Raw genomic sequence first — 27,362 nt, forward strand, 5'->3', positions numbered from 1 at the left:
AGGAAGCGTCGTCACCTTGGGATTGGGATTCGGAGGTACTGTGTTTTGTTGTTGTTGTTGTTATGCTGTTAAAATCTAAGCATTGAGTGAAGTTAAAATCCAAGAAGGGGTAGTGTGATGTCACAGTCTGACCTCTGCATTTGCATAAAAGGGCTGATCGTCTTACCATTTTCAGCTTATAATGGTGTGCTAAGCACATGACAGCTGTACAGTATAATTCTGCTCGTTTGCTGCATTTTTTTAAGAGGCCATCATACTGTAGGGTAAAAAATAAGGCTTAGAAGTGGGAAAGAATCAATTTGGGCTTTGAAGTATGTTGACCTACAAGCTAAAGAATTCTTCCGGGTCAAGCTGTGGCCAAATGTTAAATTGCATGGTACATGTGAACGTGTGAAAGTCCAATGACATTCAAAGAGAAAGAGTTTGGAGTAGCATGTTTTGGAAGCTGGAATTAACAAAGATAGTGCCTGAAACCTGAAGATTTTAAAATGTTGGATAGTCAAGTCAAGATGTTGAGGAAACAGGAGATGGAAAAGTGTGGGGAATAGTAAATACGTGAGAATTTAATAACAGCAATTCTATTTAGTGATATTTTGATGAGTAGAATTTGTTTTCAAAAACAAAATGCGCTAAATATATTTGTGGCTGCTGTGCTTTTACAAGGGTAGGTAGGAACTAGTGACGCCGTATATAGTAAGGGGACAGCTGTGGAAAGAGCTTGACCTCTTAGATAGAAGCAGCTGCTGCACAGTGGTACCTGGACGGAGGAGAAGTCAGGTGACATGTTAGCATCCTGGTTATGTCACTGATTACACTAGGCATGAAATCTGCAGGAACTGCCAGGGCTGTGCCAGCAGCGGTGGACAGAAGAGGGAGGGAGGAGCAAGATGAGAAGGGTCTAAAAGAATGAGACCTGCCATTCTTGACACCTGTGTCTCAAGGAGCCCTTCTGGGATTCGGTGCTGTCCTCTCACATGTAGGCAGCCTGCCCAGAATGTGCCAGCTGTGAGATCGCTCAGGTCCCCGAGATTCACTGGTGCCCTCTGGCTGCTGCAGTCTGAGTGGGTTGTGTAGCACATTTGTGTCAGTTCCAGTGAAATGAAAACTGAAGGGCTGAAGCTCCCTGGGCAGCACAGGGGCACACAATGGGTGCGAAAGCAGTATGGTGCCCACCACGTGGGCTGTGGTCTGTGGGGAGGGAGAAGGACCTCCAGGGTGCCAGCGGCCTTGTGCTCTGTGCTCAGGAAGCTCCCAGTTCCCTGAGGGCAGCTTCGAGCGTTGTTAAATCTTAAAAAGCGATGATCTGACTTTTCACTCTCACCTCTGTATATATATATAGAAGGAATTATTTTCTTACATTTTCACCTCATTATTAAGAAAGTAATTGTGTTCTAAGTATGTTAGGGCTGCATGGTGCAATTCTGCCAGTTTATAGCATTCCTTTGTGCAGGCAGTATAGTGCAACAAGTAAGGCTTAGAAGTGACAGGGAATTAATTTGGTCTCTGAACTATGTTTGTCTGTAACCTGTAGAAAAATTGCAGGTCACCCCATGGCCCGATGTCAGATTGTTTGGTTCTTCTGGATGTGTTAGGGGCCTAATGACCCTCAGAGAGAAACAGTTTTGATGAGAATTTTTTGCAACATGAAAGTTCAAATGATAATACTTGATACATGAAGGTTTTAATGCATTTGGATATTCTAGTTTCGGTCTGCAAGGACCATTTCAGGAGAAGGAAATGTATGGGTAATAGTAAATATAGGAGTGTCATAGTAACATTTTGGTTTAGTGATGTTCAGGTAAGTAGAATTCATTTTCAAGAGTAGAATGCATTGAATATATTTGTGGCACCCATGCTTGAAATAATGACAATGTATAGTAAGGGCACAAGTGTGGAAAGAGGTGGAAATGGCCTGACCTCTTAGAAGCAGTTGTTGCACAGTGGTACCAGCACTGAGTGGGAGTCAGAAGATAGGTTAGTGTCTTGGTTGTATCACATACTGTCCCTGGAATAGTGGAAAAAATGATTCATCCTCTTGGACCTTTAGTGACCTCATTCTTAAAAGTCATACTAATATCTACCTTGTATGTATGGGTGATGAATAACTGTGATAAGAAATGTGAAAACAGTTTTTAACTGAAAGTGTGTATACAAAAGTAAGGTCAAATGATCACACTGGTGTTCAGTGAGTTAATAAATATCAAGGGTGTTTTTTGTAAATCTGAAAGCAGTAGCATCCAGAAAAGAATTGGGAAGTTAGAACGGGCATGTGGCTTGTTAGTCTGGGGTATGTTAAGTTTCAGCAGACTATTACTGGAGATGTGCTATAGGAATATAGTGATTTGGTACTTGATAACCCTCCAGATAGGATTTTACAAGTGTTGACCTTGAATAAATTCCTGTTACTGAGTACAGATTATGTGCTTAGTGGTTAGATGCTGAATGTACAAGATGAACTCTGTTACTGCAGTGGTAGGAATAGAAAAGGTAGTAAGCAAAAACCATTTGATAGTCCTTATTAAGTGCTCCATATAAAGAAAACAGAGAAGGTTAGGTTAGACAATATTAAAGAGGTTCGTAGTTAGGGTGGAGCTGGGAGTGAGAGTGTAATTCTGTAGTCAGAGAAGATTTCTCTGAAGGTGACATTTAAATGGCCAACTTTCACATGGTTGAAGAAGGAACCAGCCATGTGAAAGTCTAGGAGGACAACATTGTGCACAGAAATCAGTGGATCACATTTCATCATTTTACCTGTAGGATCCTGGAATGACCAGGAAGCAGGAAGAGGGTAACCATCATCATCATCATTTTTATTGACATATTCCAAAGTTCATATCATGCCAAGTGTTCTGTTTTAACACTAAAATGTTTCTAGAATTAGAAATATTTTAAATGCTTAATGCAGAGTGTATTATAGCAAATGTGTTTTATATATATGTATATATATATGTTTTTTTTTTTTTAGTTGACTTTTTTGGTGGGGAATGCAAAGTCGAGTTAGGCATTTTGAAGTTAGTTCTTTGTTAAAATATTCACATGAGTTAATATTTTGTCCAGAAATCTGTTTGCTTTGGCATTCTGTGCTTGGATTACAGAGTCAATATCCCATATGAAGATGAGAGGTAAACTTTATCTAGAGAGCATAGATGAAGTATTCTATTGAAACGTTTTAATTTTCAATAGATATTTCTCCTTTTAGATCTGACTGGGTTTAAAATAGGAGATTCAGATTTTTTTTTTTAGAACATGATGGAAGTCTTGATGAAACTTCTTTTTTTTTTTATTGAAACTCATTATTGATATAAATTTTGACAGAGTATCTCAAAGAGTCCTCTACAGAAGGATGTTGGTCCTTCATCTAGGGCTGTAGATCAAAAAGGAAGAAATACAGCAAATGGACAAATAGAAGGTAAGAACCATATTTGTAAAAAAAAAAAAAAAAGTCATTTGGAGAACATTTGTTTAAAAACATGAGCCCTGATCTAGTCTACCAGGCCAAAAAAAAAAAAAAAAAAATCACCTATTAAGATACCTAGTAAGGAAAAGGAGAAGTGAAATGGTGACACATTGTAGATCTTCTCAGGTGCTAGCAACAGATGAAATTGAGAATGTCAGTGAAAGGAGCTGAATCGTTAGTTCCATTTCAAGATGGTCTAAGACCTGGGGGAAGTCAGGAAATAAGGAGGAGGCAAGGAGTCAAAGAGGAAATGAAGACTGAGGAAGGCAAAGAGTACAGGGAGTATGCGAAGGAAGGAGAAAAAGGAGGATGTAAAAGAAAGTGGTCAAATAAAATAATTCTTCAGAAAATGGAAGAACAGGGGATTAGAAAGGTGGGACGAATATAAAGTGAGCGTCCAGTGCCAAAACCTGACAGAGAAGTAGAGCAAAATTTTCCCATTCTACCTGTCCTCCTCCTGTTGTGAAGGCGTTGATGGTTGAGGCCCATGATCCTGCAGAGCTCCTTTTTCCCTACCATAGAGCAATACAAGCAGATACGGTCGGCTATCCATGGGTGTAATTTAATGTCATGCAAAATGTTGTGACTTCATAGGTTCATATCATGAAAATTTGAGTTCTTCACCACACAGTGACAGAGCATCAAAAGTATATCTAAAAGAAGAATTACGGCAAGATACGCAAAAGTTTAAGAATGAGGTAGACATGTTACAAGTAGAATTACTGTCTGTGGAGAAAGAAAAAGGTCTGCCTGAAAAAGAGGTAGGGGTTCACTTACTGCTACTCTTTGTTTTTTCTCTTGATCAGTTCTTGATCCATTTTGATTTTCTACTTATGATATGAAAAGCTCATATGTAAAATAGGGTTTTCCATATATGTAATTGTGTGTAGAAATAGATTATTTCTGCTATGTACATGATTGGATTTCAGGAAAAGTTTCTCATAATCATTATTTCTTCATCAACCTAACTCCCTCTATCAGTCTCCCAGGTGGCATAAGGACTGGGAAACTACTAATAATTTGGCGGTATACCATGTGACCACCTGCACCAGGATAAGCATAAAGAAAATTGATAAAACTATCTATTAATAATGAGCTCTAGGGTCCCCCTCACCCCATTTACTGAAAGATGAATTGCATTCATGGAAAGAACACAATGGGAATACATTGGGAAGGACGCAGTGACTGAGAGGAGATACAACTGTGTCTAACCTTGAGAGTTGCAACAAATGTGGCCAGCCCAATGAATCTCTGAATGTGCTTTTATGTGTGCAAGTTGATCAGTTAAGTCAAACTTTTGGAGCTTATAATTCCATCATGACCACTTTAAATATTTTGGGCAATAAATACACACAACTTCCACATATTTATTTCAAAATCACCACTCTCAAATGTTTCTGTTGAATAGGAACTTTATATTATGTTGTTTAATGAAGTATGGTTAGATTTTTCATATATGATTTTATAAGTAGCATAAATGCTCAGCCAAAAATTTAGTATTTGACTCCAGAGTAGAAAGCTGAGTTCTCGACATTGAGTTTCAGTGGTAGACAAAAATCTGGAGACATTTCTTCTTTAAAAGTAAAAGTAGAAGAGGCCTCCCACCCCGCCCCTCTACGTCCAAGGCATTATATTACTTTGACAAAGTCACACCTTTAATTTATCTGACAAATTTGGTGAATTTCTCTGATAATTTATGTGACTCAGCATGATGGCATCGCTTCGTCTCTTTTGGTGCCATAAAATGCTAGGTAATACCACTTTAGGAATACCACTTTTGGAGGAGTCATTTCATCTTTCTTGGTTTTACTGCCATTATCAGTAGATAAGGGAGGTGAAGCAGGTAATTACTCATGCTGTACATTCTCCATCCATAAATTTTTATGTCTATTGAATATGGAATTTGGGGAGCATCTCATTTTTCAGAATTCCGCACTGGCAACTCAGCAGTTACACTCTGCCCCTTGTGTTGTGGCAAACTTGGTTGATATATTTCAGTGAACACCATCATTTGTTTTGAGATCCCAGGATCCAGATAAGCGTAGAATGATAAAAGGAAGTGGGGAAAAGAATAAGCTGAGTGCAGAAGGGGGAAAGCTTCCTTTGTTGTCATGAAGCCCCACAAGGTCACATTCTCTAAATCTGGCTATTTAGTGGAAAATCTAGGTGATAGCAAAAGAAGACTATACAAATGTTAGAAAAGTAGAGTATCTATAGAATATTCCCAGGAAAAAGGAACGTAAAGAACTTTGGGAAATTTTATCTGTCCAAAGATAGGCAGACCTAAGGCTCTCACCATGGGGGTAGTATAAGGTTAGATATTAGAGTGCAAACCCAATTTTTAAATGTAGTCAAATTTATGAATCTTTCATTCTATGCCTTTGGGTTTGTTGTAATTCAGGGAAAGGTTTTTCCAGTTCTGAGATCCTTAAAAATCTGGTAGTGGTTTCTTTTTTACTTTCATGGATTAATTGTTTTCAAATAAATTTTTGATCCTGTGGGAATTTATGCTCTATAAGGTTGGAGGGTTTGCTCCAACTTCTTTTCCAGTTGTATATCCACTTATTGCAACCCTTTCATTGTATAAATGGACAGGTTATCTTTTAATTTCAGAGGAAATCATGATAGATAGGTCCTTGTATTGAGAGATAGCTAAAAGCTTCCTTGGTTTTCCATAGATTTCTCATAGCCAAGAAAGAGAAAAAGATCTACTCCATAAGAATCGCATGTTGCAGGAAGAACTTGCCATGGTGAGAATGGAGAGAGACAAAATTAAAAGTCAGAATGAAGAAAATGAAAAGAAATATCTAAAGGACATGGAAATTATGAAAGAAAAGTATGATGACGTTTACATGACTCTACTGCTGAATTTGGAAACATTAACTAAAACTGTGTCTCAGTATGGTGAGAAGCTTTGTGTTCTCACAGCTGAGAATGCAATGCTAAAGTGTAAACTGGAGAGTGAAACACAAAACAAGGAAAGACTGGAAGAAGAACTTGCCTCATGCCATTCCAGACTGACTGCCGCTACACGTGATCTTGATGAAAGTGAGACATCAAGAAAACACCTAGAGCTTGCTTTCTACACAGCAAGACACAAGTGGGATCACTTACAAGACAAAATGAATTTTTACATGTCGAATCTAAAAGAAAACAATGAGATTCTTTCTGAAAAACTTTCTAAAGCAGAAAGTAATATCGATAGCCTGGAAACAGAGCTCCATCACACAAGAGAGCTCCTCCGAGAAAAAACGTTGTTTTTAGAAGTTGTACCAAGAGACCTAAGGCAAACACAGCGCCAAACGAAGGAAATAGAACAAACGTATGGCAGTGACCAAAGCAAAGTGAATCCACACATGGGCAAGCAGGAATCTCTAGAGCAGAGATTCTGTGAACTACAAAGAGAAAATATGTTGCTTCAACAGCAACTACATGCTGCTCACAACAAAGCTGCCCAGAAAGACGAGACAGTAACCAATATCCAGGACCAGCTTCAGGATATTGTGAAACAAAGTCAAGCTGGCAGTGACAAGCAAAGTCTGCTTCTAGAAGGAAAACTTCAGGAGCTCACCAATGAATGTGATCGTTTAAAAGAAACAATGTGTCATTTGGAAAAAGAGTCTGCAGAAAGAACAGTAAGTACACAGAATGGTAAATGTTTTTCAAATCTCCTGAAAGAAAATTGCAAATAATATTTCATTGTGGGTAAGTGTTGAATCCAGCTGGATTCAAAAATATCTAGAATGATAAAAGTATTTGCTCTGTCAGCGTAGAAACATACCTTGTTTCCAGCAAATAGATGGGAGAGATGCTGTTCTTTGAGGAAAGACATCACGTCACCTTCGAAATTCTAAGAGGTTAAGCTACAAATTGTCAGTATAGACTAACATTAATAGTGCAGACTTACACTGTGTAAAATGCAATTTCAATGTCTTTATGTTGCCCCATTTTAACACCATGATGAAGCAGATACATGGAAATGTTTATACCTGAAATGAGTATTATGAAATTAAGATTCAGTGAAGTGGGTTACTCTGACCATTAAATTTAGATTCCAGAGATGAACTGAAATGTACTGCTGTATCTTGTAATACTTTGACTTCAGTAGCTTTTTATATGTTTTAGTTGGCATAATTTTATTTTAATTCATGTCTGTTTGACTTATATCTGAAAATATTTCAATTTGAAATGATGTACTGTTTATGACCTATCAATTCTTCAACAGCAGTTTACTTTTATTAAATCATAAGATGGTAGTAACACTCAGCAGAAACCAATCAGGCGGGTGGGGAGAGGAGGGGACACGTAAATTCGCAACTAAAGGGTACAGTGCACGCTGTCTCGGTGACGGGCACACTTATAACTTCGACTCAAATTGCACAAAAGTAATTCCTGTAACCACAGCATTTGTACCCCCGTAATACTCTGAAATTTAAAAAAAAATCATAACATACTACTGAATTTTAGCAAAACCATAGTTGATTTACTCTTCTCAGTGTTATTTTTTATTTGCTTTGTATATTTTTACACATAATTTGCTCATAATTGTCATTTCAAAGCTCAATCACTATGATTTGGAAATAACTTTGTCTAGTATAAAGATAACTATAGCTATCTGTGATTTGTGAGTTTGGCATTGGATCCCCATTTTCAGACTAATGAGGTGTGGCAGGATTCACATCTAGTGGGGATGGAGTGAGTAGGGGAGAGAGATAGGAGCTGAAGTCAGGGAGTAGGGTGGAGGCCAGGTATGTTAGGACCTTGAAGGCTGTTGGAATTTTGCTTTTACTCTGACAAAGGAATCTATGGGAAGGATTTGAGCAGGCAATTGAATATGTGAGTAACTCTGAGGTTGATTTAAGCTTCTGATAAAAAAGAAGGAAAGCATTTTACAATGTAGAATCTCCTACCCCCATCGGTCCCTCCCACATACCCATTTCTTTTTGAGACTTCATTAGATCGTGGAACATTGCAAATTCCTCAGGGGACAAGTGACTAGTGGGCTGAATCTGTTGATTAAGTAACAGGATAGCAATTTGGCAGGAAGCTGACACTTTCTGTGATCTCAACTGAATTCAGTCATAAACAGGAATGTGTACACATGAGGAAAAGAAGGTGAATCAGTATATGTGGTGATATTTTTCAAAGTATGTATGTTAGAGTTAGATATTCTTAACGTGATTTAATAATAAGGTGATTTATAAAATGAGGTAAGAAAAATATCAGGTACTTGTGAGACATCTACAAGAACTGGCTACTACCTTGAAAAAACAACCAAGGCCAGAGGCTTTTGTAGAGGTTTCACCGTGTCACGTTAATTTAGAAGATGGGACAGGTTCAAAGAAGAAAATAGATCAAATCAAAAGTCAAGTATGTATGAAATGTAACATGTCAACAGTTCATCTATAGCTGGTTAAGTAACATAAAGTGTTTATGATAGTGATTTCAGTGTGTAGCTTTCATTTGTATTTTTATTATAATTGATTTTATTACAGTTATATATCTTTACATGCATTTATTTTCTAAACTCTGTCATTCAGCCATTTTTTCTTAGAATTGCATATGGTTTTTCTCATAACATCTTTAGGAAAATTCAGAATTAAACATCATTCCTCACAGAAGTTGAGAGTCTTTTTTGTTGTTGTTGTTCAACTGTGATCTTTAGTGATTTCACTATTGCTATGGTGAGGGAAGCCTGATTAACCAAGAGGATAATGTTTCATGGAATGTTCCATAATATTTTCTGATTTCCCATTTTCAGTTTTGAGAACGGACACAGGATCTGTGTATATGTCTTTCATGGATTTCGGGGTAACTTGGGTTTTTTTGTATTGCTTGTTTTTTGAGACAGAGTCTCACTCAGTCACCCTGGGTAGAGTGCTGTGCATCAGCATAGCTCACAGCAACCTCAAACTCCTGGGCTCCAGCGATCCTCCTGCCTCAGCCTCCTGTGTAGCTAGGACTACAGGCACTTGCCACAATGCCCGGCTATTTTTTTTTTCTTTCCTTTTTTTTTTTTTTTTTTGAGACAGAGACTCACTCTGTTGCCCAGGCTAGAGTGAGTGCCGTGGCATCATCCTAGCTCACAGCAACCTCAAACTCCTGGACTCAAGCAATCCTCCTGTCTCAGCCTCCTGAGTAGCTGGGACTACAGGCATGCGCCACTATGCCCGGCTAATTTTTTCTATATGTATTTTTAGCTGTCCATATAATTTCTCTCTATTTTCAGTAGAGATGGGGTCTCGCTCTTGCTCAGGCTGGTCTCGAACTCCTGAGCTCAAACAATCCGCCCGCCTCGGCCTCCCAGAGTGCTAGGATTACAGGCATGAGCCACCGCGCCCGGCCGCGGCTAATTTTTTGTTTCTATTTTTAATTGCCCAGCTCAGTTTTTCTATTTTCAGTAGAGACGGGGTCTTGCTCTTGCTCAGGCTGGTCTAGAACTCCTGACCCCAAGTAATCCTCCCGCCTCAGACTCCCAGATTACTAGGATTAGAGGCATGAGCCACCGCACCCGGCCTATTTCAGGATAACTTGTATGGAAAGGCTATCTTTAGTGTTCTCCAAAATGCAAATATTTAGGCTGATTTACAAACTGTTTCAAAACGTAGACATTTCCTTCACCTTCCTTTCATTTACATGGTTTGTAAAAGCACAGAAGAAAAAAAGAATGAAATTAGGTCTTTCCCAGCAACATGGATAGAACTGGAGGCTATTCTCTTCAATGAAATAAGAGAAAAATACCACATGTTCTCACCTGTAAGTGGGAACTATATCATGTGTACATGTAAACATAGAAAGTGGAATAACAGACATTTGTAGATTCAGAAGGGATTGAGGGGAGTCAGGGGTGAAATGTTATTTAATGGGTACAATAAACACCATTCAGGTGATGATTACATTAAAAGCCCAAACTTCATTCATATCTACACAGTATATCAATATCACAGAACTACACATGTATGCCCTAAATATATAAAAAGAAAAACATTGTCAAAAAGCATAGAAATATTAAGATCATATATAGTATGCACATGTAAAATAGAGAATTAAGGAAATATTGGGATATAATACACATACCATACAGTTCACTCATTTAAAGAATAAAAGTCACTGTCTCTCAGTATCCCCACAGAGCTGTGTAACCATGACCACAGTCCATTTTAGAATATTTTCATCACCCTAAAAAGAGACTCCATAGCCCTTAGCCACTCACCCATGTCCCTCCACCTTCTGCTTCCTAGGCAACCATCTTCTAATTTTTGTCTCTGCCAACTTGTTTGTTGTGGACATTTAATAAACATAGAGTCATAGAATGTGTCATACTTCATGACTGGCTTCTTTCCCATAGCCTCATGTTTCAGGGGTCGTGTGTGTTGTAGCACATATCAATACTTCCTTTCTATTTTAGTTGAGTACTATTTGCTTGTATGGTATACCAGTTACCCACTCATCGGTTGCTGGACATTTATGTCGCTTCTGCTTTGGGGCTGTTTTGAATAATGCAGCTATGAAGATTCATTTCCTAGTTACTATGTGGACATATGTTGTCATTTCCCTGCCACAGGATTTTATCCTCAGAGTTCTTTGGGCTGGAGTCACCATCTCTCTGCCTCACTCATGCCATCCTTTCTGCCTTTTCAGTTTCTGTTCATCTAGCCTCATTTATTCAGACCCGGCACACAATTTCCCCTTCTCTGTGAAGCTTTCCCTTGCTGACTTTACACTTCAGCACTTGTGGTCTAGTCTGTGCAGAACAATCTAGCTCTTAATTTTACATTGCTTTTACTTTTTCTCAGAGTTCCCTGGCCACTCCCTAGCTTAGATTCAGGGCTTGGGAGAGTCAAGGTGCTTTCTCCTGGTGTGGACGGTATGATTCCCCAGCGGGAATGTGGAGCTCAGAAAGAAACTCATCCTCACCTGCATCGTGGATCCACTCCCCGTGTTCAGCCACTCCTGGCCCTGTGAGCTGCTTATCTTTCTTGTCCTTCCCAGAATTTGGAGTATTTTTTTTGCTTTTCTATTGAACTCTCATGTTGCCTCTTGGATAATATACTCAGGATGTGGTTGCCTACACGCTCTTTTGGTTCGTCTAGGTGGATAACGTGTGCTGGTAATGCTTCTGGTCAGCCATCTTGAAAACAATTGGATCAGTTCTTAATGTCTTAACTGCTGATTCATATTCCGTTGTTTAGACACACAGGCATTTTATGTATCCATTCATCACTTGATGGCCCTTTGGGTTGTTTCCATGTTTTGGCTATTATGATATTAGTAATGCTGCTAGGAACTTTCATGTTCAGTGTTTGTGTTTACGTATCTTTGCAATTCTCTTGGTTGTATACTCCTGAGTTGAATTGCTGGATTATAGGAAATTAGATCCAGCATAGAGATTAATGATCTCCGCTTAATCTTTTGAGGAGCTACCAATCTGTTTTCCAAAGTGGCTGCACCATTTTCCATTCCCATCAGCATTGTATGAGGGCTCTACTTTCTCCACCTCCTTGCCAACACATATTTTCTATCTCTTTGCCCGAAAACTTTCCATCCTAGTGTGTGAAGTGATACCTCATTGTGATTTTGATTAGCATTTCCCTAATGAGTACTGACTTTAAGCATCTTTGGATGTGCTTATTAGGCATGTGTATATCTTCTTAGGAGAAATGTCTACTCTTTTCCCACTTTTAAATTGGTTTGTCTTTTTATTTCTGAATTATAAGTGTTCTTTGTATATCCTGGATACAAGGCCTTTATCAATACATGATTTTCACATATTTTCTCTCACTCTGTGGCTTGGTTTTTCACTTTCACAGAAGTTTTAAATTTTTATACAGTTGAGTGAATCTATTTCTTCTTTTGGTGTTCTGTCTTAGAAATCACCACCAAATACAGTCACAAAGATTGATGCCTCTGTGTTTTAAGAGTTTTATGGTTTTAGCTCTTCCATTTAGCTCTCCCATTTGGAGTTAATTTTTAGACATGGAAATTGGAGGGAGTCTGCCTTTAGTCTTTTGCATGTGGATGTAGAGCTTTCCCTGCACCAGTTGTTGCAAAGATGATTCTTTTCCCATTTGGGTGGTTTGTTAACCTTCTTGAAAATCAATTGGTCATAAAGGCAAGGGTTTAATTTTGAACTAACCATTCAGATTGTTGCTCTGTGTCTGTTCTTATGTCAGTACCCAGTCAAATTTCATGAGAAATTTTTTGCAATCTGTTGCATATTACCAGTTGTCTTATGTAATAGTAAAAAGTCAATGTATTGAATGTCTTCATTTTTTGCTTTTCGAAGGAGCTTATGGCCAGCTTATGCCTTGCTGACTCCACAACTTGAGTGGAAATCAGGCTTACAAAGACAGAGTCCGTTCGTTCAATTTTCTCCACTCAAACCTTTAATCTGTCACCCAGAGCCTCCCTCTTCACTCCCATTTCCATAAGTTCTTGGTCATGGGCTGTGCTGACTGAGTCTGCTATTTATTGTATTGTGTTTTATCAACTCATTATAATTCAGAGAATCATCTGTAGATTTTTATATCTAAGAAAGAAGATTAGGTCTGAGCTGTCAGCTTTTCTCACTGGAAATTAAGTTCATCCATCATCTTTCAGTTCACAGTAGCCCCTCTTTCCACCTGGTACCTGGTTCTTTAGTATAACACTGGCACTGATCCTATTCTTAGCACATGTACCCCAGAGGTGTAGATGGGTGCCAGTGGTGTCAGTGGGGTGGCTGGGTGCGTTGGTGCCTGGGCCTCCAGGTAGTGTGGCCCAGCAGCTGTGATGACAGTGGCAGGTTGGTCCTCACGCTCCCAGGTGGCACATGTGGCACCGTTTGTGACAGTAGCAATGGTGGGCCAGTCCTGAGTCCCTGGGTGGCACATTTGTGTGTGCACTGATGGTGGTGGGCAGGTCAGGGGAAGGTCAGGCGAAAGAGCTGTCAGCATTGCCCAGTTGGGAAGGCCTATCTTCCAGACCCCAGATTGTCGGGGTGGGGGTGGGCAGTAGCACTGTCCTCAGGCCCCTGAAGGTGCACCGGCCTGGGAAGGGCGGGCTGATCCTCAGGAACCTGGGTTGTGCATGTGGGCACTGGTGATGGCAGCAGCTAAAACAGGCAGGCTGGCCTTGTCTTCAGGTTCTCGTGTGGTGCATGCAGGTACCAGCCGCAGCATGTCAGGTAGGCTTGTCCACAGGATTTGGTGTGGTACATATGAGCAGGCCAGTCCTCACGTCACCTGAAGGTGTGCACAGGTGCATGGTGGCCCTGCCGTGGAGGGGGTGGGGTTACCGTCATAGGCAGTGACCACAGTCAGGTGGCCCCCAGGCTCTGGGGAGCATGCACCTAGGTTCCCTTTGTCCTTGGGCAGATTCTCTCGTGGGCCAGACCACCTATTCCTAGAGATAGAGGGTGCTATGTGAGCTAGAGTTTTGGGAACCCAGCCACGCCTCTTGGTCCAGGTGGGGCACGATGCTATAACCCTCTAGGAGAATGTAAGGAGCTGTCAGCGGGGCTCCAGGCATGTGCACATGCAGGGGCTGCAGGACCACAGGGTAGGTGGAGCTTAGCCTGGTGGGGCCTGGGTGCTTACAGTGCAATATCCTGCAGCAGCTGGGTCTCAGGGTTGAGTACGACTCAGCGTGAATTGCCTCTTGGGCACAGCCCGGTTGTGTGGGCTCCAGGCAGCTCCCTTTGTTAGATTCAGGACCTGCAAGGGCTGAGGGCTCTCCGTGGCTAGGATTGCAGGTGGCCTTGGGGGATTGTGCATCGCTGGGGATAGGGGAGTCTGTCCTGGCTCTGAGCTGATCCTGCCAGCCTGGCTGCTTTGCTTCCTTTTCATTCCTTGTTTAGGAGGGTCCCTGCTGAATTCCAGTGTTGTCTCTTAGAGGAGTTCTTCAAGGCATCTAAGCTACTTGTTCTGTGGTCCCTCTCTGTGGAGTAGTCAAGTGCTAGGTGCCTCCATCAGCCATCTTGATGACATCTCTATCTACGGGATGAGTATGAAAGAAGGTATGGAAACGTTTTTAAGCCAGGACAATCTACCCCCTGGCTGCATGCTTTTTACATTTCTCCCACTTCAAAAACACACCACTTCCTACTCACTACACCCAGAAGTGTCATTGATTGTGGCTTTACACACAGGCTGGAAGCTCAAGACCTGCCATTCCAGATGGATGTACTCAATGTATATCATTTTTGCACTATTGTAAAGTTACAAAATTATAATTTTAACCATCCTAACTCAGGGACCATCTACATATCGTAAATTGAAACGTGGACAGGCTGAAAATGGGAAACTAATATTTGAACCCAAAAAGTCCTGGATCCTTGCTATTTAATTTTCTTTAGCTTATCTCTCATGTTGATTTTACTTTAGCTGCTGTGTAGCAGCAGTGTGCTTTCTTCCAGGTTTCAGTATCATTTCTTCACTGGCCTTGACACCCTCCCTGTCATCCTGTACCAGGGCCTTCAGACTTCCACTAACAGTCTCCTGGAAGACCTTTTGGTTTTCATTCTTATTCTTGTCTAGGTCCTTGGAACATCCTCCTTCCTCCTGGTCCCAAGGGATCCTACATGTTTTAGTTGTCTAATGTCAGCACGCCCTATTTAGTATCCATGTCTGTACCAATTCTCTATTGCTGTGTAACAACCCACCTCAAAATTCAGTGTCTCCAAACAACATGATTTTGTTCACAATCTGCAGTTTTAAGCAGGGCTCAGAGAGGCCAGCTCATTCCTTCTCTTACTTGGCAACAGCTGGGGTGACGTGAAACTGGGGACTAGAATTACCTAAAGGCATGTTTGTTCACACATCTGGCAGTCAAAGCTGCCTTGTGGCTGGTACTCTAGCTGGGGTGCTCAGCTGGAGCTACAGGAGGATTCACCATGCGGCTTGGGCTTCCTCACAATATGGCGACCGTGTTCCATGGATAGGCTTCCCTAGAGAGAGCTGTCAGGTGGAAGCTAAATTATGTGTTCTAACCTAAGCTTACAAGTCACACAGCAGTTCCACCATGTTATAGTCACTAGAAACCAGTTGCTAAAGTCAGTTCATTTTCAGGAGAGGGAATTTCATGGCAGAAATGTCAAGCAGTTTGTAGACATGTTTTAAAACTATCACTTCACTCACTTTTTTAAAATCAGATAATCATTACAGCTAAAGGAAAATCATTTATTTCAACTCGGTACTGCTGAAATTCTACAAAGTATTTTTGGTGGTGGTGGTTGTTTAATGTGCTCCCTTATTTTGTCTAAAGAATCAAAAGATTATAATATAGTGCTATTGAATAAAGACATTTTTGTTCAAATGAATGGATTTTGTCACATTTATAGTGGGAGATGATTGCTTCCTAACCCCAAGGATCATCACTCCTGGGAATGTAATTCAAATGATCCTAAGACATTTGCCGTTCAGAAAAAGGCTTATGACATTAGAATGCATATGTCCAGGATTCATTAATCTGAGTCTTACTTTGAAAGTCTTTTTCTGGGAGCCATTTATTGACTCAGGCCTAAATAACTCAATAAGATATCCCTGAGACTTCTCTAGATATTCTGGGGAATAGTCATGCAAGAAGGGGCATGAGACTTTCTATTACGAGCCATTTCAAGGATGAAAGAATTGAATCAAGCATAGAAAAATCTAAGATCAAGTGCAAATGTTGTGTGGCAAAGAGGATGAGACTAAAGACTCTGTTTTTGTGATTGGTGGTGGTTTTAACTTTGGTCTTGATTTCCTGAGCAATTCAAGTGTCTGTATTTCAGGAATCTAGTACAGTATAGATAAAATTTTCTTGCAATTAACTTTATTTCAAAATGTGTTATTAGTTTTCTGTGAGGCTATTGTCAGCCTACGTCGTTACCAAACTATATTATTTTGTTCTTGCAGATTGATCAACAAAAACAAGCACTGGAATTTCCATGTTCAAAATGTGGACGTCAATATGCAAAGAATCAAGTTGTTCAGCCGGAATCGTTACCTAAGGAAATAATCCAAGAAAGATATGAGAAATTACAGACAAAGAATATGAGGTTGAAGCAAGCAATAGTAGACCTCAAAAATTACATGGAAAGGAATATGGTAGACCGTCATCAAGCTGACCAGTATAAACGGGAGATTAAAGCAAAAGCCGAACAGACTGTTGCAGAACAATTCAAAAAAATCAATCTGTTTTTGCAGGTTGGTTCATTTACCTGTGATGCACTTTCATTTATTTCATTGCAGATTATATCGTAGATATATACATTGTATGTGTTTCCTCTACTTCCCCTACGGTAATTTACTTTGTAGATTTCTAGAAGGAAATTGCCATCTGTTTCTCCCTTTAAATTTTTGTTTCCATCATCATTAGAACTAATACGGTCTTTCAGAGTAATGATTCTCCTCCTTAGAGTCATTTGATTATTAAGTCCAGTTGTCATAAAACAAGATTATTAGGAAAAGAAAAAAAACTTATGATTTAGAAATTATCCCATACTCTTGAACTGTTTTTAAGTTATATTGCTCAGGTTTTACAATTTTAAATTGATTCTATAATTCTTTGGATTATCAGATTACATGCGTACTATTTTTAAGAATGATCCAATTTTTTTCTTTGAAAAACATTGTCTTTATACTTATCATAATTGTAGTTTTTTGTCTACAAGTATCCACAGATTTACTGAGTACAATGTGGGTGGTAGATGTACTTATCTATTTTCTACATGATATTGTAATCTAATTTGATTCCAAAAAGTTGCCAGTTTTTTCTATTTCAAAATATTAGGGGTATATAAATATTTTTCTTACATGGATAGCTTTTGTAATGCTTGAGTCAGGGCTATTAGTGTGCCTATCACCCAAAGAGTGTTCATTGCATCCGTTAGGTAGGTTTTCACTCCTCTCCTCATCCCCGGTTTCCCCTGCTTGATTTCCAATGACTTTTACTTCCCTCTGTGCACATGTGTGCCCATCATTTAGTTCCAATTTATTAGAGAATGCATGTGATGTTTGTTTTTCCATTCTTGAGATACTGCACTTAGAATAACGGTCTCCAGCTCCATCCACATTGCTGAAAAAGACATTAATTCATCCTTTTTTATGGCCGAGTAGTACTTCATGGTATGTATGTGTGTGTGTATATATATATATATATATATATATACACACACACACACACACACACACACACACACACATATATATATACCACATTTGTTAATCCCCTCAGGAATTGACGGGCACTTAGGTTGATTCCAGATCTTTGCAATTGTGAATTGTGCTGAAATAAACATTTTAATGCAGGTGTCTTGTTGAAAAAAACGACTTCCTTTCCTTTGGGTAGATTCCTAGTACTGAGATTGCTGGATTGAATGGTAGGTCTACATTTAGTTCTTTGAGAAATCTCCATACTATTTTCCATACAGGTTGTACTAATTTTCAGTCCTGCTAACAATGTGTAAGTGTTCCTCTCTCTGTTCTTCCAAGCCAGCATCTATTGCTTTTTTTGACTTTTTAATGAGTGCCATTCTGAAAGGGGTAAGGTGATGTCTCATTGTGTTTTTAATTTGCATTTTACTGGTGATTAGTGATGTTGAACATTTTTTTTTATTTGTTGACCATTGGTCTCTCTTCTTTTGAAAAACTTCTGTTCATGTCTTCTGCCCACTTTTTTTATTTCAGCATATTAAGGAGGTACAAATGTTTAGGTTACATATATTGCCCTTGCTTCCCCCTCCCCCCCCAGTCAGAGCTGCAAGCACGTCCATCCCCCAGACAGTGCGCATCACACTCATCATGTATGTATATACCCCTCCCCTCCCCTCTCCCATCAGGCTCGATGCCTGATGAATGTTATTTCTACATGTGCACTTAGGTGTGGATGAGTTAAAACCAATTTGATGGTGAGTACCTGTGGTGCTTATTTTTCCATTCTTGGGATACTTCACTTAGTAGAATGGGTTCTAGCTCTATCTAGGAAAATACAAGAGGTGCTGTATCACCATTGTTTCTTATAGCTGAATAGTACTCCCTGGTATACATATACCACATTTTATTAATCCACTCATGTATTGATGGGCACTTGAGTTGTTTCTGCATCTTTGCAATTGTGAAGTGTGCTGCTATAAACATTCGAGTGCAGATGTCTTTTTTACAGAATGTCTTTTGGTCTTTGGGGTAGATTCCCAGTAATGGGATTGCTGGATCAAATGGTAGATCTACTTGTATCTGTTTAAGGTATCTCCATATTGCTTTCCACAAAGGTTGCACTAGTTTACAGTCCCACCAGCATTGTATGAGTGTTCTTATCTCTCTGCATCCACGCCAACATTTATTGTTTGGGGACTTTTTGATAAAGGCCATTCTCACTGGAGATAAGTGATATTTCATTGTGGTTTTGATTTGCATTTCCCTGATGATTAGAGATGTTGAGCATTTTTTCATGTGTTTATTGGCCATCCTTCTGTCTTCTTTTGAAAAGTTTCTGTTCATGTCCTTTGCCCACTTTTTGATAGGGTTGTTTGATCTTTTTTTGCTGATTTTCCTGAGTTCTAAATAGATTCTAGTTATCAGCCCTTTATCAGATGTGTAACATGCAAATATTTTTTCCCATTCTGTAGGTTGTCTGTTTGCTCTTGCAATAGTTTCTTTGGCTGTGCAGAAGCTTTTTAATTTGATCAGGTCCCATTTATTTATTTTTGTTGTTGCTGTGATTGCCTTTGGGATCTTCTTCATAAATTCTTTGCCTAGGGCAATATCTTATAAGAGTTTTTCCAACATTTTCCTCTAGAATTCTTATAGTTTCATGCATTAGGTTTAAGTCTGTTATCCACCGTGAGTTGATTTTTGTGAGAGGTGAAAGGTGTGGATCCTATTTCAGTCTTCTATATGTGGCTATCCAGTTTTCTGAGCACAGTTTATTGAATAAGGATTCTTTTCCCCAGTGTATGTTTTTGTCTGCTTTGTCAAAGATTAAATGGCTAAATGAGGATGGTTTTATATCTGTGTTCTTAATTCTGTTCCACTGGTCTCTGTACCTGTTCTTGTGCCAGTACCATGCTGTTTTAGTTACTATAGCCTTGTAATATAGTTTGAAGTCTGGTACATTGATGCCTCCTGTTTTGTTCTTTTTGCATAGGATTGCTTTTGTTATATGGGGTCTTCTCTGGTTCCATACGAAGTGTTGAATTATTTTTTCTAGATCTGTGAGAAATGATGTTGATATTTTAATAGGGATTGCTTTGTATCTGTAGATCACTTTGGGTAGTGTAGACATTCTAACAACATTGATTCTGCGAATGCACGAGCATGGTATGGTTTTCCACCATTTTACATCCTCTGCTATTTCCTTCCTCAGTGTTTCATAGTTCTCCTTGTAGAGGTCCTGTACCTTCTTAGTTAAATATATTTCTAGGTACTTTATTTTCATTGTTGCTACTCTGAAGAGTATTGAGTCTTTGATTTGGTTCTGAGGTTGACTGTTATTGGCATATATGAATGCCTCTGATTTGTGTGTATTGATTTTGTATCCTGAGACTTTACTGAATTCATTTATCAATTCCAAGAGTCTGTTGGTTGAATCCTTTGGGTGTTCTATATATAATATCATATCATCAGCAAAGAGTGAGAGTTTGATCTCTTCTGTCCCCATTTGGATGCCCTTAATTTCTCCTCTCTTGTCTAATTGCTCTAGCAAGGATGTCCAGCACTATGTTGAACAGTGGGCATCCTTTTCTGATTCCAGTTCTAAGTGTTAATGCTTTCCATTTTTCCCCATTCAGGATGATGTTGGTTGTGGGTTTGTCATATATGGTTTGTATCATTTTTAGGTAAGCCCCGCCTATGCTTATTTTGTTAAGCATTCTTTTCATAAAAGAGTGTTGAATTTTGTCAGATGCTTTCTCTGCGTCTATTGAGAGGAACATATGGTCTTTGTTTTTGCTACTATTTATGTGGTGAGTTATATTTATAGATTTGTGTATGTTGAACCATCCCTGCATCTCTGGGATGAAGCCCACTTGGTTGTGATGGATTATTTTTGTGAGAAGCACCTGAATTCGGTTGGCTAGGGTTTTGATGAGAATTTTTGCATCTATATTCATAAGGGGTGTTGGTCTGCAGTTTTCTTTTTTTGTTGTATCCTTTCCTGGTTTTGGTATCAGGGTTATGTTGGCTTCATAAAATGTGTTGAGGAGGATTCCATCCTTCTTGATGTTGCGGAATAATTTCTGCAGGATAGGCATCAGTTCTTCTTTGTAGGTGTGGTAAAATTCCGGTGTGAAACCCCTTTAGAGTTATTTGTTTGGGGTTATTTCTTTGCCTCTTGCTGATTTGTTTTAGTTCTTTGTAGATTCTGTATGTTAGCCTTTTATCATATGTAGGATGTGCCAATATTTTCTCCCAATCTGTAGGTTGTTGGTTTTCTCTCTTATTTGCTTTGGCATGTAGAAGCTTTTTAATTTAATCAAATCCCATTTATTTATTGTGTTGTTGCTGTAATTACCTTTGGGGTCTTAGTCATAAATTGTTTGCCCAGGCCGATATCTAGAAGTGTTTTTTCTACATTTTCTTTTAGATTTTGTATGGTTTTATGCCTTACATTTAATCCTTTTATCCATCTTGAGTTAATTATTGTGAGTGGTGAGAGCAAAGGGTCCTGTTTCATTCTTCTGTATGTGGCTATCCAGTTTGTTCAGCACTGTTTATTGAATAGAGCTGCTTTTCCCCAGTGTATATTGTCTGCTTTTTCAAAGATGAATTGGCTGTAGGTAGATGGTTTTATATCTGGGTTCTCTGTTCCATTCCATTGGTCTGTGTCTCTGTTTTTTTGTACCAATCTCATGCTCTTTTAGGTACTATAGCCTGGTAGTATAGTTTGAAGGCTGGTAATGTGATGCCTCCAGATTAATTCTTTTTGCTTAAGATTCCTTTGGCTCTTTGGGCTCCTTTATGGTTCCAAATGAAGTGCAGAATTATTTTTTCTAGCTCTTTATATATATTTTTTTTTATTTTCTATTTCTTTTACTTCTGTTCTGACATTTGTTCTTTCTTTTCTTCCACTGGCTTTGAGTTTGGTTTTCTCTTTTTCTTCTAGTTCCTTGACATGTGCTGTTAGCTTATTAGTTTGTGATATTTCTGTCTTTTTGATGTAGGCATTGAAAGCTATGAGTTTACCCCTGAGGGATGCTTTTGGAAAATCCTATATCTTGCGATAGCTTCTGTCCCCTTTGTCATTCAGTGCAAGGGACCTTTTATTTCCATCTTAATTTCATTCTTGATCCTATAATCATTGCACAGCAGGTTGTTTAATTATCTTGTCTTTGTGTAGATTTGAGTGTTTCGCTTGTGATTGATTTCTTGTTTTATTCCACTATGGTCTAAGAAAGTACATGGTATGATTTTAATTTTTATGAATTTCTTAAGACATGTGTTGTGGCCTAAGATATGATCAGTCTTGGAGAATGTCCTATGTGCTGATGAGAAGGATGTATATTCAGTAGTTTTGGGGTAGAGTATTACGTAGAGGTCTCTTAGGCCCGTGTATTTTAGAGTCCTGTTTAAGTCCAGTGTTGATTTATTTATTTTCTGCTTTGATGATTTGTCCAGCTCTGACTGTGGGGTGTTGAAGACCATGGCAAGTACAATGCTGCTGTTTATTTCTTTGCTTAGCTCTAGTGGAATCGGCTTTGTGTATCTGGGAGCTCCTGTATTGGGGCACTTATATTTAGGATTGTTATGTCTTTTTGTTAAATTGCTCCCTCTACCATTATATAAAGATCCTCTGTGTCATTCTATAGCTTTGTTGATTTAAAGTCCACTTTATCTAGTATGAAATGTCTACACCTGCTCTCTTCTTGTTTCTGTTCATGTGGAATATTTTTTTTCCATCCTTTCACGTTGAGTCTGTATGTGTCCCTGTGGTTTAGATATGTTTCCTGGAGACAGCAGACATTTGGGTGGTGTTTTGTCAGTCATTTCACCAGACTATGTCTTTTGAGTACAGCATGCAGACTCTTAATGTTGAGTGATAGAATTGATATCTGGGTTGCTGATGGGTTTTTGCCATTTTGGGTAGTACCTTATGGTTTAGTTTTCCCTCTTGTGCTGTTATTTTATAAGAACTGTGAGTTTTAGGTTTTCTTGGGTGATCTTACACTGGTGGGTATCTATTATGCTGATTCATATACAATGCAATTCTGAGTATTTCCTGCAGGACAGGTCTGGCCAGGGCAAATTCCTTCAGTGTTTGCTTGTCTGGAAAAGACTTAATTTCTCCATCCATTGTGAAACTTAGGTTTGTAAGATTCAAAATCCTAGTCTGGCAGTTGTTCTGTTTAAGAAGATTGAAGATGGGGCCCTATTCCCTTCTGACTTGTAAAATCTCGACTGAGAAGTCTGCAGTTAGCCTGATGAGTTCCCCTTTGTAGGTTAGTTGTTGGCTTTTGTCTTCTTGCTTGCAGAATTTTCTCCTTCATTTTGATTTTGGGCGGGTTGATTACTACACGTCTTGGAGATGCCCTGTTTGCTGTGAATTTTCATGGTGTTTGATGACTGTCTTATATCTGAATGTCTGAATCTCTGGCAATACCAATAAGTTCCTCCATAAGGTCCTTAAATAGACTTTCATGCTTTTTGTTCTTTCTTCTTCTCCCTCAGGAATACCTATAATTCATATGTCAGTTTGCTTCACATCGTCTCATATCTATCTCAGTGATTGCTCAGTCTTTTTTATTCTTTTCTCTGCCTTTTTGAATGACTGGATTAGCTCCAGAGCCTTGTCTCAAGCTCTGAGATTCTTTCTTCTCCTTCTTTCTTTCTGTTTTTGAAGCTTTCTACTATTTTTTAAAATTCCCTAAATAACTCTTTCACTTCTTTATGTTCTGTTACATTCTTTCTTGTGTTGTCTCCTAAGTGACTTTTTCATTGATTTCCTGAAATATTTCTTGGCTGATTTTTGTTGGTTGTCAACTTTCTCTTCAATTCCATCCATCTTATTTGCCATCCACATTCGTAAATCCATTTCTGTCATTTTGGCAAATTACATTCTGGTTGGAGTCCAGTATTGTAGCTCCATTGTGATTGCCTGGCAGTGTCGAACGATTTCATTTTTTTCTGTTGCCAGGGTTCTGTTGGTGATTTCTTCTCATTTGACTCCTCTTCACTCGGCTCTGGGCTAATAGGTTCACAGGGTACCTGTTCTCCTTTGCTGAGAACTCTGCTGTTTACTTAGGAGAAGGGGTGGACCCTAGGTGATGCTTTTGTGTCCTAGTCTTGAATGTTGACCCATCAGAGAGGGGTGGGTGCACCGAGAGCCTGTAGAACAGCTGTTCTGTTTTGACCCATTCCCCTGCGATGGCCTCAGCTCAGGGTGGTACTGTATGATCTTCCTATGGGGTGGTGAGTTATTCCCCAGCTTATTGATGGAAGTTTGAGTTGGGGGCTGTATGCAACCCTCTCCACAGAGACTGATGCTGTAGGGGATTGCTCTACTGAGGTTCACCCAGCAGAGGTGACAGTGGCAGCTTGGAGAGGCTCTCTAGGCAGTGTCCTGGGTGAACGGGCTCTGGACATTTGCTTGATCCCAGTCCAAGAGTGATGGGTGCTCAAGGCTGTGGGATCCCTCATGAAGTGTTGGACCTTGGGGAGGTTCTGCCAGCTCACTGGCAGTGGTGAAGACTCAGGGGTTTGTTCTTGGGGCCCAGGCACAACTCTGTAATCTCAGAGGTTGTGTTGCAGGACTGGCCAGGGCCCTAGAGCCACTTGGGCAGAGCTTCAGGCCTAGGTACAGCAAGAGCCTTTGAGCTGGGTCTGGGGATCACAGGAGCAGAGGTGCACAGATGGGGGGACTGTCCGATTGGCATGGAGACTGCTGATGCTGAGCCACTTAGGTAGGGGTTTGTCCCAGATGAAGGACCACAGAGGTTCTCCCCCTCTACCTAGATCCCACCAAGGCAGTTGTCCAAGTCTTCCCAGTTGGTTCCTGTAGCATCTGAGGCTCCTCCTATGCTCAGAACTCACACTGGGGAGTGGGGCACTCGGCTCGCTGACACAGGCACGGCACAGGGAAGCGTCGGTTCTGTATGCTCCCTCCCTGGCCCAGCAGGAGTGATGGGAAGACTCCTGCTGGAAAGCTGAGTCCTGAACAGACCTGGCTCCGTGCACCTGAGCATTCAGGGTGGTGTAAGCTATAGAAACCCAGGATCAGCAGCCACCACATCTTTGCTGTGCCTGTTCTCCAGGGCAGTGTCTCTGCACAGACTCTGCTGCAGCTCCCCATCAGTCTACAGGTCTGCAGTAGTGGAGGGAGTCCCCTCCCGGGTCAAGCCACCTGCAACTTTTATCTGCTGCTTAAAAGCAACACCCACACAGGCTGCTTCTATTCTCCCTCTTTCCCTGTTCCCAGCAGTGTACATTATATTGGGACACCCAGGTTAATTTCTGAGACAGTAGGTGTTGCTTGTGAATAAGAGTCTACCAGGCCTCGTTTGATTGAATCAGTAGATGCTGTCATGGGCTGTGCAAATTATTCTCCCTGCCAGTAGGTGGTGCTTCTAGGAAAGAGCCAGCTGCAGAGTTGTTCTCTGGGGCCTGTGGCTGGCTCAAGTCCCTCAGAGAAGTTCTCAAATGCGCCAGGCCGTGGGAGGGGACTCCTTCTTCTCCATGACAGTAGCAGTGGGTGGAGGAGCCAGGCTGGACAGGGCTGAGTCAGAGAGCCTGCCTCAGGCTCAGCAGAGGCAGGTGTCAAAGGTCAGTTCCCAGGATGCTGGATAAAGCCACTAGGAAGGGACTGAAGCAAGTTATCAAACTAGAAAGGCTGCTCGTAGGAGAGGGGCCATCTGGGAATCACAGACTGGCTGTGGGAGTGGGTTTCACTCTTCTCCCTCCTTCTCTGTCCTGGTCATCTCCTTACAGCATATGGTTGCAAACGGGAGGCCGAACTTGCTCAGCTCACGAGCAGTGGTGCCGTGGGTTGGGAACTTCACTGCCTGAGGTCCTGCCTCAGTCTGAAAGTGTGGCTTTCCTGTGGGGTCAGGGGTGCTCCGCCAGTTCACTGCAGTTCTGACCCACACTGCACTCTGTTGTCAGTTCTGCCCACGTGGGCTCACTTGCGTCCAGAAGTTAGTTGTCAGATCTCCCCTCAGTGCCCCCAGACAGTCCTAGTCCTCGGGGCATGAGATCTAGTCCTCGGGGCATGAGATCTGGCCTGTGTGCCTTTCCCCTAGAGCTCCAAGTTCATTCTCTGACCGTGCCAGAGAGAATCGTGCTGGTCCCGAGTTATCCATGAAGTGCTGAAGCAGGCTAGGTACCCCTCTGCCTCAGGGTCCACCCTTCACTGCTGAGTGCCAGTGGGCGGCACCAACGAGTGCTGGTGAGCAGCTCCAGGAAGTGCAAGTGGGCAGGGAACCCCCAGAGTAGGCACCCCTGAAGGGTCCACTGAAGGTCCTCAAGGGGAAAGGTGTGGGCCCCACTGTCTGTGGACACCTCAGTGTCACGGGTGCACCAACAGAGGGGAGACAGCTGCTTTTGAGAGTTTCAGTTCAGTCACCCCTTTGGGCTGCAATCAGTGAGAGAAGGGGGAGGAAAAGAGTCTGAATGGATGAGAGCCAGTACTCCAGCCCACCATGTCTGGCTCCCTGGAAGGAAGCCCACAGGGAATTTCCAGGCTCTAGGATCACACAAATTCTCCAGGGCTCACTGCAGTCTGGGCAGGAGTTGGGAGCTGTCTGTGTAGGAACAGCTGACATGAAAACTGGATGGCTGGAGCTCCCTGGGGTGGACAAAGGAACACTATGTGTGGAGAAGCAGGGTGGCACCCACCATCTCAGCTCCAGCTTGTGGCTATGGGGAGTGATCCAGAAGAGGTTAGAAGCCTGATGCTTTATTTTGTGGATGTTCCCAGTCCAGTGGTGGCAACAGCCCTTGGGCTCGTGAGGGTAGAAAAGCTCTCCAGGGGCTTGGAGGACCGCTGACCACCATAGGTGTGAGGGAAGGAGAAATGAAACCCCCTACCTGCACTCTCCACTGGGCTCTGAGCTTCCCTGGGTTGATCTCTGTGGATATCGTTTTCCTTTCTATTCTTTTCTGCAACTACTTCCTGTGAAATCTCTGACAGACTCTGGCACCTTTCCTTGTGAAATACATCTGAGTTGTGTTTTTTCCTTCTTCTCCTTTATCTGAAACAGTTTTTTCCCTGTGGGATGCTCTGGCAGCTGAAGTCTCTAGTCAGCCGACTTCCCTCTCCCCCTGAATTTTTTAATAATCCATATAGAATAATCCATTTAGTTGATATTGATGATAAATATTTTAAACTTCAGCTTCTTTGGCTCTCTGAGGCCAGATGTGGTGAATCATGCCTGTAATCCCAGCACTTAGGGAGGCTGAGGCAGGAGGGTCACTGGAGGCCAGGAGTTTGAGACCAGCCTGGGCAACATAGTGAGATCCCTGTCTCTACAAAAAATAATAAAACTACCTGGTATGTGCCTGTAGTGCCAGGTACTCAACCTGAGCCCAGGAGCTGGAGGCTGCCATGAGCTGTCTCTTCCAGCCTAGGTGACAAAGGGAGACCATGTTTCTAAAAAGGAGACAAAATAAAATAAAATGAATAAAATACTCTCTGAAGCACTGACTCTGAAGCAAAGGAAAGAAATATATAATAATTGTCCAGGTTATAATGATTAATATTGCATCATTTAAATTTGTTTCAGGCCTATGCAGCACAACGAGATAAGAGACAAGAATTAAGAGAGAAAGAAGTGGCTGCAGTAAAGCGTGAGATGGAACTGAAAGTTAAATTTCTCGAATCTAAACTCCACAAAATGAAAATGTATCAAGAATTTGATAATGTTGAATTGCAAAAGATAAGCTACTCTATGAAGTTAGAAGGAGAAGCTAAAAAATCCTTGGCATGTGGACCAGAAATGTAAGTCAAAATATGAAAT

General features: G+C 40.8%; 1 protein-coding gene across 1 annotated transcript; it reads left to right on the plus strand.

Moving 5' to 3' along the window:
- LOC123627661 (coiled-coil domain-containing protein 144A-like) lies at positions 1 to 27,362 on the plus strand. Its single transcript, XM_045537341.1, has 6 exons — positions 1 to 35; positions 3,316 to 3,409; positions 4,052 to 4,218; positions 6,136 to 7,092; positions 16,333 to 16,623; positions 27,129 to 27,362. The coding sequence occupies exons 3-6, from the start codon at positions 4,162 to 4,164 to the stop codon at positions 27,345 to 27,347; spliced, it is 1,524 nt and encodes a 507-aa protein (XP_045393297.1). The 5' UTR covers positions 1 to 35; positions 3,316 to 3,409; positions 4,052 to 4,161; the 3' UTR covers positions 27,348 to 27,362.

Source organism: Lemur catta, chromosome 26, assembly GCF_020740605.2.
Source record: "Lemur catta isolate mLemCat1 chromosome 26, mLemCat1.pri, whole genome shotgun sequence".
Classification (NCBI taxonomy): Eukaryota; Metazoa; Chordata; class Mammalia; order Primates; family Lemuridae; genus Lemur; species Lemur catta.